Here is a 12859-nt window from a genome sequence, read left to right as displayed (position 1 = left end):
TGTTAGCTTCTATTCTGGTTAGAGCCAGTTTGCTCTGTTCTGTGAAGGTAGTAGTATACAGTGTTGTACGAGATCTTCAGTTTCTTGGCAATTTCTCGCATGGAATAGCCTTCATGTCTCAGAACAAGAATAGACGGACGAGTTTCAGAATAAAGTTTGTTTCTGGACGTTTTGAGCCTGTAATCAAACCCATAAATGCTGATGCTCCAGATTCTCAAATAGTCTAAAGGCCAGTTCTATTGCTTCTTTAAATCAGGACAACAGTTTTCAGCTGTGCTAACATAATTGCAAAAAGGTTTTCTTATGATCAATTAGCCTTTTAAAACGATAAACTTGGATTTGCTAACACAACATGCCATTGGAACACAGGAGTGATGGTTGCTGATAATGGGCCTCTGTACGCCTATGTAGATATTCCTTTTATTTTTTATTTTTTTAAATCAGCCGTTTCCAGCTTCAATAGTGATTTACAACATTAACTATGTCTACAGTGTATTTCTGATCAATTTGATGTTATTTTAAAAATGGACAAAAACATGGACATTTCTAAGTGACCACAGACTTTTGAACAGTAGTGTATGTCCTAGTGAACAGGGTGGCATTTGGGACTACAACTGACTGTAGTTTTATATATATGTCCTAGTGAATAGGGTTCCATTTGGGACTACAACTGACTGTAGTTTTATATATGATATTCCTGAAGAAAACAGGTTCCCATTGGGACTACAACTGACTGTAGTGTTTATATATGATATGTCCTAGTGAATAGAGTGGCAATTTGGGACTACAACTGACTGTAGTTTTAATATATATATGTGGGACGACGGCCCAGATTTGTTTATACTTGGTAATATAACTCTGATTGTGCCCACATTTTCAGACATAGTCTACACATGTATTAAACTGTGGTCTCTTATCCGTCCACTGTGTCCACATTGTGACCAGATTTCCTGGTCCCTACCTGAATGCAAGTTATTTGACAGGTACTCTTTCATAATAATATTTTTAAAAACACATCGATCCTGCCTACTTGAGTTTATTGACACATTGATGCTATAAGTCAAATGGTGACACCTGTCAATGAATTTTAGAGGGTCGGAATAATATGATGTTTTAAAAATGGTTCCACTTGTCCAGATCCATCTGCACAATGTGTGCCTGAATACCTCCGGGGGTAGGCAGGAAGATCCGATCCAATGGTGTCCTTTGATAGTTTACACCCGTCTTAAATGTGGTCACAATCAGAATGTGGACAAGATCAGGACAAAAGGATGCATGTTAGAACCTGGTATAAAACAGATATTTAGAAACGTCCTAAATGTATAATCAAGTCAACAACATAACTCAGCTTGTAAATGCTGGGGGGGGGAGTATCTAACAAATCAGGGTCAACACATTCTGAATCATTTCAAGAAATATGGCCTTGAAATTGGCACCATGTTACAACACTCAGCAACGAACACTATTAATAACAATATAGAATAATAATATTATTATATGCCATTAACCCATTACACTGATACCAGTATACAGGTTGAAATTGGAACGCAATGGCTGTTCAGTAACATGTTTATCAATGTGGCCTAAAGTACAGAAAATACCAATCAACAGTAATATTTGGATTCAGTCTTGTGTCAGGTGAACTGTTGTGTCCTCAACTTTTTTTTCTTTCAATTGCTACCATGCGTTCACATTTCCCTAGGCCTGGTGTGATTGGTTGATGGATAGGTCATTCAACCCCGAGGCTAGGGTGATTGGTCGCTCGAGGCTGGTGTATCTCCTACATGTGTTTTCATGTGTTTCACCAGGCACCTATGATAGGAGAACCATCTCCCCCACATGGATCACACCTATAGGGCTTCTCTCCTGTATGTGTTCTCATGTGTGTAGCCAGAGTATCTGACCTGGGAAACCTCTTCCCACACTGACCACAGCTGTAAGGCTTCTCCCCAGTGTGTGTAAGCTGGTGCTTCTTCAGTGCCCCGGAGCGAGCAAAGCTCTTCCCGCACTCAGAGCAGGGGTACGGTTTTTCCCCGGTGTGCGATCGCTGGTGTAGAGTCAGGCTTCCCGATTCGGCAAAGCTCTTCCCACACTGGTCACAGACGTACGGTTTCTCTCCTGTGTGTGTCCGCTGGTGTGTTTTGAGCTGAGTCAGGGTGAGGAAGTTCTTGGGACAGTCGGCRCAGTGGTGAGTCTTCTCCCCGTTGTGTGTTCTCATGTGTGCATTGTAGATGTCTAGAGAGTAGTAGCCCTTACCACACTGCGGGCAGAGGTGAGACCTCACTTTAGCATGCGTCTGTTGGTGTACTTTCAGGTGGCCCATTTGGGAGAAACTCCTCCTGCACWGGGAGCATTGGTAAGGCTTCTCTCCAGTGTGAGTCCGCTGGTGTGCTTTAAACGTGGCCCTGTGGCTGAATGTCTTCCCACAGTGGGAGCACTGGAAAGGTTTCTCTCCTGTGTGAATCCTCTCGTGGCTTTTCAATCCCGATTGTTGGCGGAAGCGCTTCCCGCACTGGGAGCAGAGGTGAGGTTTCCCTCCMGTGTGGATTCTCTGGTGAGTTCTGAGGTCTGCCGACGAGGTGAAACTCTCCTCACACTGATCRCAGCCATAATTTGTTTCTCCAGTGTGGACCCGCTGGTGTAATTTCAGACTATATTTTGACGAAAATCTTTTCTCACACAGTAAGCAGCTGTAAGGCTTCTCTTCTGTGTGGGTTCGCTTGTGCAATAACAGCTGACTTGAGGTACAAACGCTTATCCCACAGTCTGAACAGCTATAAGGCTTCTCACCTGTGTGTCTCTGCAGGTGTACTTTAAACTGGCTTGAATAACAAAAACTCTTTCCACATTGATCACAGTTATACGGCTTCTCTCCTGTGTGTGTTCTCTGGTGTACTTTCAGTTCTTGTAACTGAGMAAAACTCTTCCTACACTGGGAACAGCTATAAGGTTTCTCTCCTGTATGGATTCTCTGGTGTTTTTTTAGTKCTGATGAAGATTTGCAACTCTTCCCACAGTCAGAGCAGCGGTGATGTTTCATCCCTGTGGGTCTCCATTCATGTTTCTCGAGGTGTTCTGATCTGGAGAGACTTTTCTCTGCCTTGTCAGCATCAGGATGTTGTTGAGGCGCCCCAGAGGATCCAGGATAGTCATGTCTCTCTCCTGTGTAAACAATACAATTTATAAAACAGTGAATACAGTGTAAGTCTTCATCATAAACTATCAGTCCTAGAGAAGTTGAATCACACAGCTGTGTTGTCAAAACAATATTACTTCCTCCTACAGACCACATTATTAACGCATCAACACATCCCTTAACCCTCCAGACCACATTATTAACACATCAACACACCCCTTAACCCTCCAGACCACATTATTAACACATCAAAAAAAAAACTTAACCCTCCAGACCACATTATCAACACACCCCTTAACCCTCCAGACCACATTATTAATACATCAACACACCACTAAAACCTCCTACTTACTTTGATCAGTCAAATCTCCCTCCTCATCTCCTCTCACAGTTCCACTCAGCCCGGGTGTTTTCCTGCAGTCGTCCAGCCACACAGACGCCCTCTTCAGACCCCGAAATAAGGCGCTCCTGGGAGAGGTACAACCCAAGGACTGGAGGGAGGAAGGTGGCGAAGTAGGCTTGTCCTGGAAATCCCAAAAATAGAGACAGAAATAGAGACTAGATGAAGCAGGGAGGGAAAAACTCCTACTTGTAAAGAAGTGGTCACCATGCCAACGATAAAGCCTTGTACTCCTATTTATTTAAAGAAGTGGTCACCATGCCGGTACCATCAGTCAAGTAAAATAAAATAAAAGCACATTATTTCAATTTATGCTCAGCTCTGCCTCGCAAGTAATACATCAACTGATCTATTTTATCATAGCTCAAGTTTTGAAATATAATATGGTCTGAGAAGAACAATATTGGCAGGCCAAACATAGCCAATATGCTGTGATAATGTATTAAGTCTACTGCACAGACTACAGAACTGGTTATACTAGGTTCATGTTGCACAGGCGGACATTTTTCTTGGGTATGTTTAAAAAAAGAATCTGAGCGCTATTTCTCAGCTGGCATTTTAGCACTGAACGTGATCTTGACAAACTGAATTTTGAAATCTCAAGTCTTTCCTTGATTCCTCAATCGGGCTATTCTGCCTCCTCAAAAAGCATTGGAGGAGAAAGTCCAAGAGAAGGAACCTCAGATATTCTCCTCCAATGTATGTACAGTATAGAAGGAGTCTGAATCAAGAAGAATCCAAGACAGACTGTTGAGAACCAGAAACACTTTCTGACTGGGATGTACTCACACCACTCTCCCTCTGCTCTGGGGTGTGGCTCTCTGGAGATGACTCCGCCTCCAGCCCGTTGCTAGGAAACCAATCCTTGTCCTGCATGTCCCATTCCTCGCCGCAGGTTGTAGCATCGTCGTCATCATCAGACTGGCTGGGACTCATGGGTGCCACAGTAGATTCTTCATGTATCTTTCTGATGTCATCTTTCAGTCGGAGTAACCAAGACATTCCCTGCTCCTCCGAWTTGACTGARTCTGCATTTWCCCACATTTCCTCCAHGATTTTACGTCGCAATGAGCGATGGTGCTTTCCTTTAACTTGGGAGCCATCAATTCCACAACGTTCACACAGGTAAAGATAGTGTTCCTTAGTTAGAGTAAATAAAACTCTGTTCATATTCATCCAACAATGTTCCTTCTCGCCACTCATGTTGTCCTGCTGTTGGGAACAACAACAATGCAGTCAATGGCAAGACAGCATTATCCATACACTTTAGATGACCTGTATAGAAGAAGATAGCAGGAAGTCCTACACTTTAGATGACCTGTAGTAGAAGAAGATAGCAGGAAGTCCATACACTTTAGATGACCTGTAGTAGAAGAAGAAGACAGCAGGAAGTCCATACACTTTAGATGACCTGTAGTAGAAGAAGACAGCAGGAAGTCCATTCACCTGTAATAGAGAATGATACATTACAACACACTATTGACAGTGTAATATGATTATTTACGACATTTACCAGTGTTCTCTTCTCATCACCTAATGCAACTACTGTAGATCTAGGTGTAGGCTGATCCTAGATCAGCCACAAGAGGCTTCCACTATTTGTGAGATCCAGATGTTTGGTTGGAATTTTTTGATGGCGTCGCAAAATGACAATTAAGAAGAAATTCCAAGTTTGTCGACTACACAACAAAGGTAAGTGAGTGGTCCAAGGCCCCTTTATAAGAAGAGAAGCAGTATTTCCTTAGTCTGTATGTTTATGTAATGTTTTCATTATTAACGTTAGTATCCTAGTCCACAAGAACCGTTCACCAGCTAAAGTTAACGTTGATGGGATCCTCCTCTTTTTAATAGTCCATCAAAACTGTTTTTCTCACGAATTACATAGCCTATAGAAATGTTGCTCAACATGAAGTGTTTGATTAGACTTTCGATCACATTTGCATTGATGTCAGAGTGATTAGAGGACAATAGAGTGCTGAGTACCAGGGATTCAGAAGTTTGGTAGGCTACTAAATGACCCTCAGCAGTATCAGAGCTCGGAGAAGCCTAATTACTGTGCTAAACGGTCACGTGTAAATTAACTGCCATCGTGACCCGCCTGGTGTGGGGGTAATACATCACCGTAACAGCGCCTACTCACCCATATTCTGTTCGATGTCTCAGTAGCCCGGTAAGCCAGCATGGATAGAATGCACTCCCATAGATCTGAAATAATTGGATGGTGAAACTTGCATCCAGCCAATCAGAAAAAAGCAAGGTAAAGCAATTCAGTATTCTTGAAAGTCAGGACAATACTTATCCTGCAAATAAAATGTTTTATTAGTTACAATTAAAAATGTGGAGTGGAGCTTAAGTTACACGATGACATCACATACCTTTAAATGTATATGGCAATCATCAATTATTATTCATCATTTGTCACAAAAAAGTTAGGCAAAAGACAAATCCTATATCTGCCGTTTCCATTACGCCATGTCAAATCTCCTTATATCCGTTTCCATTACGCATGTCAAATCCTATATTCCGTTTCCATTACGCATGTCAAATCCTATATCTGCCGTTTCCATACACATGTCAAATCCTATATCTGCCTTCACCTTATCAGCATTCGAATCCATTATCTGCCGTTTCCATTACCATGTCAAATCCTATATCTGCCGTTCCATTACCATGTCAAATCCTATATCTGCGTTTCCATAACATGTCGCAATGATTTGCCTACGTGTAACGACATGTGCTATATTAGAGGTTTTCAGAACCTCCAGTTGACTTTTATTGAAACGGTGCTACGGACAAAATCAACTACATTCAGGCTGCCTTTGAAGATTTCTATGGTTTGGATAGCATTTAGCGAGTTCTCCCACTCAATTCTGACGCAAACGAGAGCTGGAGAAGCAGAAAATAAACAAAGGGAGGGGTAGAAAACGCTCGTCGGGGAACACAGTTGTGCTGCAATAAGGCAAATTGGTTCTGTGACGTCACCCGGCAACGGTAAAAACGTAATCTAGCGACTAATCAAGGAGCCAATAGTCCGGCACAGTTGACAGTTATAATAACCATAGAAACACAGAAATGGCTCCAATAGTTTTTCCGCCATTCAGTTTCCACATGGTGAATAAAAATGAAAAGTAATTRTGTGTTTGGTGTAGGCTCAACTTGGCATGACGCTTTGATAGCCATGTAATTATCTTAGGGCAAGGTGAATTTGATCAAAATATTAGCCTCAATTTGCTCTCCAAATGTAGCAATGCTAATTATTGATAAAAGTGACTTTGTCCAGTAGAGATTTTTGAGGTTATAAAACGTCACGCCAGGGTAAGACTACACAAAGTAGTTCTTAAATCCCAGATGTACAAATTCATGGTGAAAAAAATTATGAAACCATTTCCGGGTTTTATGACTATGAGTGCCACAGTATGAGTCATAATACCCAAAAAACCTAGTTCTCAAACAGGGAAATGGTTCCACAACTTTTTCCACACAGGGGATTTTAGAACCACTTCAAATAAGGCTTGTGTTTGTGTAGACGTACCCTTGCATCACGTTTTAATAAGTGTAAATCTCTCTAGGACAAGGAGACTTATCAATATAACGTTAGTCGCCTGTATTTACCCCTTAAAAATGTAACGCTAGTTAGCTGCTAATGTGGCTATCATAAGGAACTATAAATGTCATGATGATCTGGATGAGCCTGCCGAATTGATGCAAAAGTAATCATATTTGGATTAACTAATGCTAGCTAAATGTAGTAATTAATAATTTGTCATTTCTTTAAATTGACAATTCTGTGAACTGTCTTGTGCAGGTTTTAAATTGACACAATACCTGTTAGCACAGGAGTCAGCTAGCTATGACATGAAGTTAGCTTGCAGGGACTTGTAGTCCTGCATATCTACTTTGATACGAATTATTATTTGAAACTAAGAGTAAATAGAGCAGAATATATTGATAAGTCATCTTGTCCTAAAGAGATTTACAGGTTATCAAAATGTCACGCCAGGGTACGCCTACACGAAACAAAGCCCTTATTTTAAGTGTTTCTAAAAATCCCTTATGGGAAATGTGAATGGTGGAAAAACTTTCCTTGTTTGACCGCTAGGTTTTATGTGTATTGTGACTGGTATGTGACTGGTATGTGGTACTCTAGCCAATCTTACTTAAAAATAGTTGGCAACACCCATGTCACGTCAATATTGCCGCATTTCAAAATGTCGTTTAAAGGCATCGACATGAAAATAAAACTATGGTTGATTTGACCTACTCATCTTTGCAACGGCGCATTATATGGCTAGCTAACGTGTAAAGCTAAGTTCACCAAGGACTAGTTAGTAACAACAATGTGTGTGTGACAGTCACACTGCCGTGTTTATTTGCGCGTCACAAAACTGGAATTAGTATCGTCATATGAACGCTGAAAACCCAGCTACGTCGTTCATAGGTGCACAAAAACATCCGCTTGTAGAACATAAGTTACCAACTTACCAGGTACCTTGTAGAAAACAGCTAACGTTAGGTAGCTACCAAGCGTCTGCCCACCGTTTTTTTCAAACATGGAAAAGGTAAATAGCTAGCTACCCATATCTCTTCAGTTTCAGCTAATGATCCTTTACGTCAAAACAAAGTTGACCTGTGGATATTGTATTTAGTTTATTAAGAGAATAATATATCGCTTGAAGGCTACATGCGTAGCACGACTCTGTCAGCTACCATCTTTAGCAGCCACTTCCGCTTTGACTGACGTTATTACGTTCAGTCACGCAGGCCACAGCAATCGAGTATCGACATAGTTTTTATATTCTATTTTGAATAAATACATGGATGACGCTTCGTGTAACTGTAATCTTACACTTCAGGTAAAACTTGATGCATTTTTATTTGTTCACTTAAGAATTAGTAAAGTAAAAAGGAATTCCAAAGTTCATAAGAGATTTGTATTTGATCTTATTATAAAGTGGTATGTATTTACTATAATCATATGTAATCCATTTGAATTAAAACATGGACTATTAATATAACATTGCTAAAACACTGGCTCCGTTCAAGTAAAAGAGCCGGCTCATTTGGCTCGCAAACAGCTCTTCTCTCAAAATACTTCAAAATCAACCTACAACCATAAGATGTTTTATCTCCAATGTAAAGCAGGCTACCATTATCTCAGATCATGAAATGCGCCTTCAAATATATTTTTTCCTGGACTAATTAGATCTCTTTTTAAAGCACTACAAAAATCAGCTTGTCGCACTCTCCCCACTATTTGTTTCTGCATTGAGGATTTACCCTCTTTATATAAATATTTTGTAAATTATCTGCAGATAATTGTTTTGAGCTCCTAAAGSAGTAGCAACAGTATGCAAACCAGGGAGCCAAATGAACATATCTTTCACCTATGCGATTCCGTTCCCGACGTTCATCACAATGTTGCATGCGTCAACCAAATGGTTGTGTGCATGTCATCGACTGGAAGATTGCTGTAGAGTGGAATCTACAGTGTCCAGAAGCGACTTCACCATTCATTTTCTAGATTCAGGTTCATTTAAACATCGGTTTAAAACCTCTTAGGATCGGACCCTTTCCCCCCCCCCCCCTAAAATTACATACCCAAATGTAACTGCCTGTAGCTTAGGACCTGAAGCAAGGATATGCATATGTTTTGTATAATTTAACTAGGCAAGTCAGTTAAGAAGTATGCGTGTGCCGATCTTTTCGCCAAATGCAAATCCTGAGGTGGAGTAACTCTGCAAGATCATGGTCGAACCAGGAGCTGAACCGGTTTTTAATTATAATTTTCTTTATGGGGACGTGTTTGTTAACAACACCACTGAAAATATAAAAAATGTCCAAGCGTCTTCAACAGAGGGGATCAAGCTGCTTCTATACCATTTTACAGAGGCCAGTTCATGAAGGAAGGCTTGCTCATTAAAGTTTTTTAGCAAGCATCTATGACAAATCAGGACAGGTTGTTTTACTGAGCAGCCATTACAAACACAGGCTGTAAAACAGTGATCACTAAGGTCATTACAGAAAACACCAGACTGATACCTATCAGGATTATTTGTGAGGACAAGGTCGAGGAGAGTAGCATTTTCTGGGTGTTTGGAGTCATACCTTGTGGGATTGGTAATAATCTGAGAAAGATTTAGGGAGTCCCATTGCTTTAGGACTTGGTCAGGTGGTTTAAGCATGTCCCAGTTTAGGTCAACTAGCAGGACGAATTCAGACTTAGTGTAAGGGGCCAGGAGAGACCTTAGGGCAGGTAGGGTACAGGCTGGTGCTGATGGAGGATGACAGCACCCAGCAACAGTCAACAAAGAGCTATTTGAAAGTTTAATGCTTAAAACCAGCAAATCAAATTGTTTGGGGACAGACTTGATGGAGACAACCGAGCACTGAAGGTGATCCTTGGTAAAGATTGCCACTCCCCTATCGTTGGAAGATCTGTCGTGCCAAAAAAGGTTATAACCAGAAAGGTTAACATCAGTATTCAAAACACTCCAACTTTTTTTTCTATTGTGTTATTGACAGTATGTTTGTTTATTCCATGTGTAACTCCGTGTTGTTGTTTGTGTCGCACTGCTTTGCTTTATCCTGGCCAGGTCGTAGTTGTAAATGAGAACTTGTTCTCAACTAGCCTACCTGGTTAAATAAAGGTTAAATATATATATTTTTTAAACACATCTCAGTAATGACCAACACATCTGGATTGGAGCTGTGGAACTGCACTTTCAATTGATCCATTGTAGGTAATAAGCTTCTAGTGTTAACGTGCAGAAAACCCAGGCTTTTACGAGAGCARAAATCAGTGAAGCAGATATCAGAGCACAAGTCAGAATTGGGCCTAGCAACAGTAGAGGGGCCAGGCTGTACATGCACATTTCCAGATATCATCAACAGTAATACAATCAAGCCCACATAGCTACAGGAGAGCCTGCCAGTGTTGATTTAAACATTTGAATGTGCATCAGATGGAACAAGATCATATTGTACAGAAATTCATCAGTACAACATGAATACAAAGCCGGTGAAGGTGATTAGAATAGGATGGGAGACCAATAGAGGTAGCAGTCCTGAGTGTGGGAACAAACATGCCGTCCCACAGTTGGGTAAAGAAGTTTTAGTCACACAAGTATGCAGAGTCATGAGGCAAATAGCAAAATGCACAATGAAAAAAAAATATATAAAGACTTGGGCAATTCAAAGAAAGTTGAAAAGGATTTATTGTTTGTTGAATAGTCGATGACTGGTTTCGAACCAATCCGTCGTGTTTTATTCACTTAAAGCAGACCTAAGATCAGTTTAAAGATCCACCGGCGTCAATTGACGTAGGGGTTTAGCTGGACTTACTGACTGGTCTTGGAACTGTGACAACGGGCAGCCTCTCCTACATGGCACGATGAATATGCAGTGATTTTTGCCAACACAGCCACCCAGATATGTACACAGTCTTGGACCCTTAACCTTATAAAAAAAATAAAAAATGGACCATCGTATTTGTTGATTGAATCAGACTTCATTAATATAAATGAGTAATCCAGGAATGTCAAGTTCATTGAGAAAACTTGAGAAAATAGCAACTCTACAGAGTGCGGCTAAATTACTTCAGGACACGGTCTGCAGAGCTTCTCCTCGCCAGGCTATAACAATATGTGGTTAGCTGATAGGTAAATACACTGTCCAGGCATTGGTAAGAGCTGATAGGTGAAATACCTATCCAAGGGCATTGTAAGAGCTGATAGGTGAAATACCTATCCAGGCATTGTAAAGCTGATCAGTGCTGAAAATACCTATCCAGAGGCATTGTAAGAAGCTGAGAGTGAAATTACCTATCCAGGCATTGTAAGAGCTGTCAGTAGTCAGCAACGTCTAAGCATAGGAACACACCCCTATTGCATGTTTCAGCCGTTATAGATCACCGATGTCATGACCTCATCTGGAATATATTGCCCCTCCCCTCCCAACAGAGTTCCCAGTTATCTTGAAAGCACCATGTTGATCCGTTTGTACATGTTCAGGTATGTCACACACGATCTCCGACACCACTGGCCCGATTTTGACAAAACTTGGGTGAATGATGCGTCCTGCCCTTTAGAGATCACACTGATTGACCAGACGGTGGCGCTATAACAAGAGATTGAAAATGCAAACTTTGAAAGATCGCGCCCTTCACCCCGTTTGACCTAAAGTCATGAAATGCAGGATATAGATCCTTCTACTCACAAGGAACACATTTGCGGGCCTCCCGGGTGGTGCAGTGGTCTAGCTAGCTGTGCCACCAGAGATTCTGGGTTCGAGCCCAGGCTCTGCCGCAGCCGGCCGTGACCGGGAGGCCCATGGGGCGATGCACAATTGGCTCAGCGTCGTCCGGGTTAGGGAGGGTTTGGCCGATGCAGTCTCATCGCGCACTAGCGACTCCTGTGGCGGGCCGGGCGCAGTGCACGCTGACCAGGTCGCCAGGTGTACTGTGTTTCCTCCGACACATTGGTGTGGCTTCCAGGTTGGATGTGCGTTGTGTCAAGAAGCAGTGCCGCTAGGTTGAGTTGTGTTTCGGAGGACGCATGGCTCTCGATCTTCGCCTCTCCCGAGTCCGTACGGGAGTTGCAGCAATGAGACAAGACTGTAACGACTACCAATTGGATACCACAAAATTGGGGAGAAAAAGGGGTAAAAAAAAAAAGGAACACATGTGCCTCAGAGAACCATAAGGGCCGCCATGATGGATTTTCTGCCACTTTGAATTGAGTGAAAAACCCTTAAAACGTTACTCCTCTGCAACCGAATGACCGAATCTGCAGGAAACTTGATAATGGTGTCCCTCTATGGACAAAAGTCTCGTAAGGCAATATATTCCAGGCTAGTAATTTAAAACATGGCCACTTTAAAACAAAACATAGCCACCAATAAACATTCCCGTTGGACATGGTCAGGCACAAACGCATATTAAAATCACTTACGGATATTCGTATTGTAACAAAATACTAACCAATATTACTTGAGGGGGACTGTGTCGTACATATTCAGCAGCACTTCGCCCTCTGCCGCCTCCATGTAATGTACACTGTATATGGAATACAAAGTGGGCTATTTTACCCAGTCGACAGAGGGATCCTGTGATGTTTACCCAGAGTCTACAGAGGGGTCCTGTGATGTTTACCCAGAGTCTACAGAGGGATCCTGTGATGTTTACCCAGAGTCTACAGAGGGATCCTGTGATGTTTACCCAGAGTCTACAGAGGGATCCTGTGATGTTTTCCAGATCTAAGAGGGACCTGTGATGTTTACCAGAGTCTACAGAGGGATCCTGTGATGTTTACCCAGAGTCTACAGAG

The 12859-nt window shown here is 41.8% G+C and overlaps 1 protein-coding gene and 1 long non-coding RNA gene across 2 annotated transcripts; both read right to left on the bottom strand.

Moving 5' to 3' along the window:
* Window positions 1-624: 624 nt before the first annotated feature.
* On the bottom strand, window positions 625-8280 carry LOC112074406 (zinc finger protein 431-like). The gene is made up of 4 exons (XM_024141587.2): window positions 8019-8280; window positions 4326-4982; window positions 3489-3660; window positions 625-3162 (listed from the first exon to the last, which is right to left on the bottom strand). Exons 2-4 carry the CDS (start codon window positions 4737-4739, stop codon window positions 1802-1804), a joined length of 1947 nt encoding a protein of 648 aa, XP_023997355.1. The 5' UTR covers window positions 4740-4982; window positions 8019-8280; the 3' UTR covers window positions 625-1801.
* Window positions 8281-11002: 2722 nt separating this feature from the next.
* On the bottom strand, window positions 11003-12778 carry LOC139025401 (uncharacterized). Its single transcript, XR_011476966.1, has 2 exons — window positions 11357-12778; window positions 11003-11278 (listed from the first exon to the last, which is right to left on the bottom strand). It is a non-coding gene; the product is annotated as an uncharacterized lncRNA (long non-coding RNA).
* Between the last annotated feature and the right edge of the window lie 81 nt (window positions 12779-12859).

This window comes from Salvelinus sp. IW2-2015, unplaced genomic scaffold (assembly GCF_002910315.2).
Source record: "Salvelinus sp. IW2-2015 unplaced genomic scaffold, ASM291031v2 Un_scaffold2621, whole genome shotgun sequence".
NCBI lineage: Eukaryota > Metazoa > Chordata > Actinopteri > Salmoniformes > Salmonidae > Salvelinus > Salvelinus sp. IW2-2015.
The sequence above is the reverse complement of the archived record's forward strand: the minus strand, read 5'-3'. Positions and strand labels throughout refer to the sequence as shown.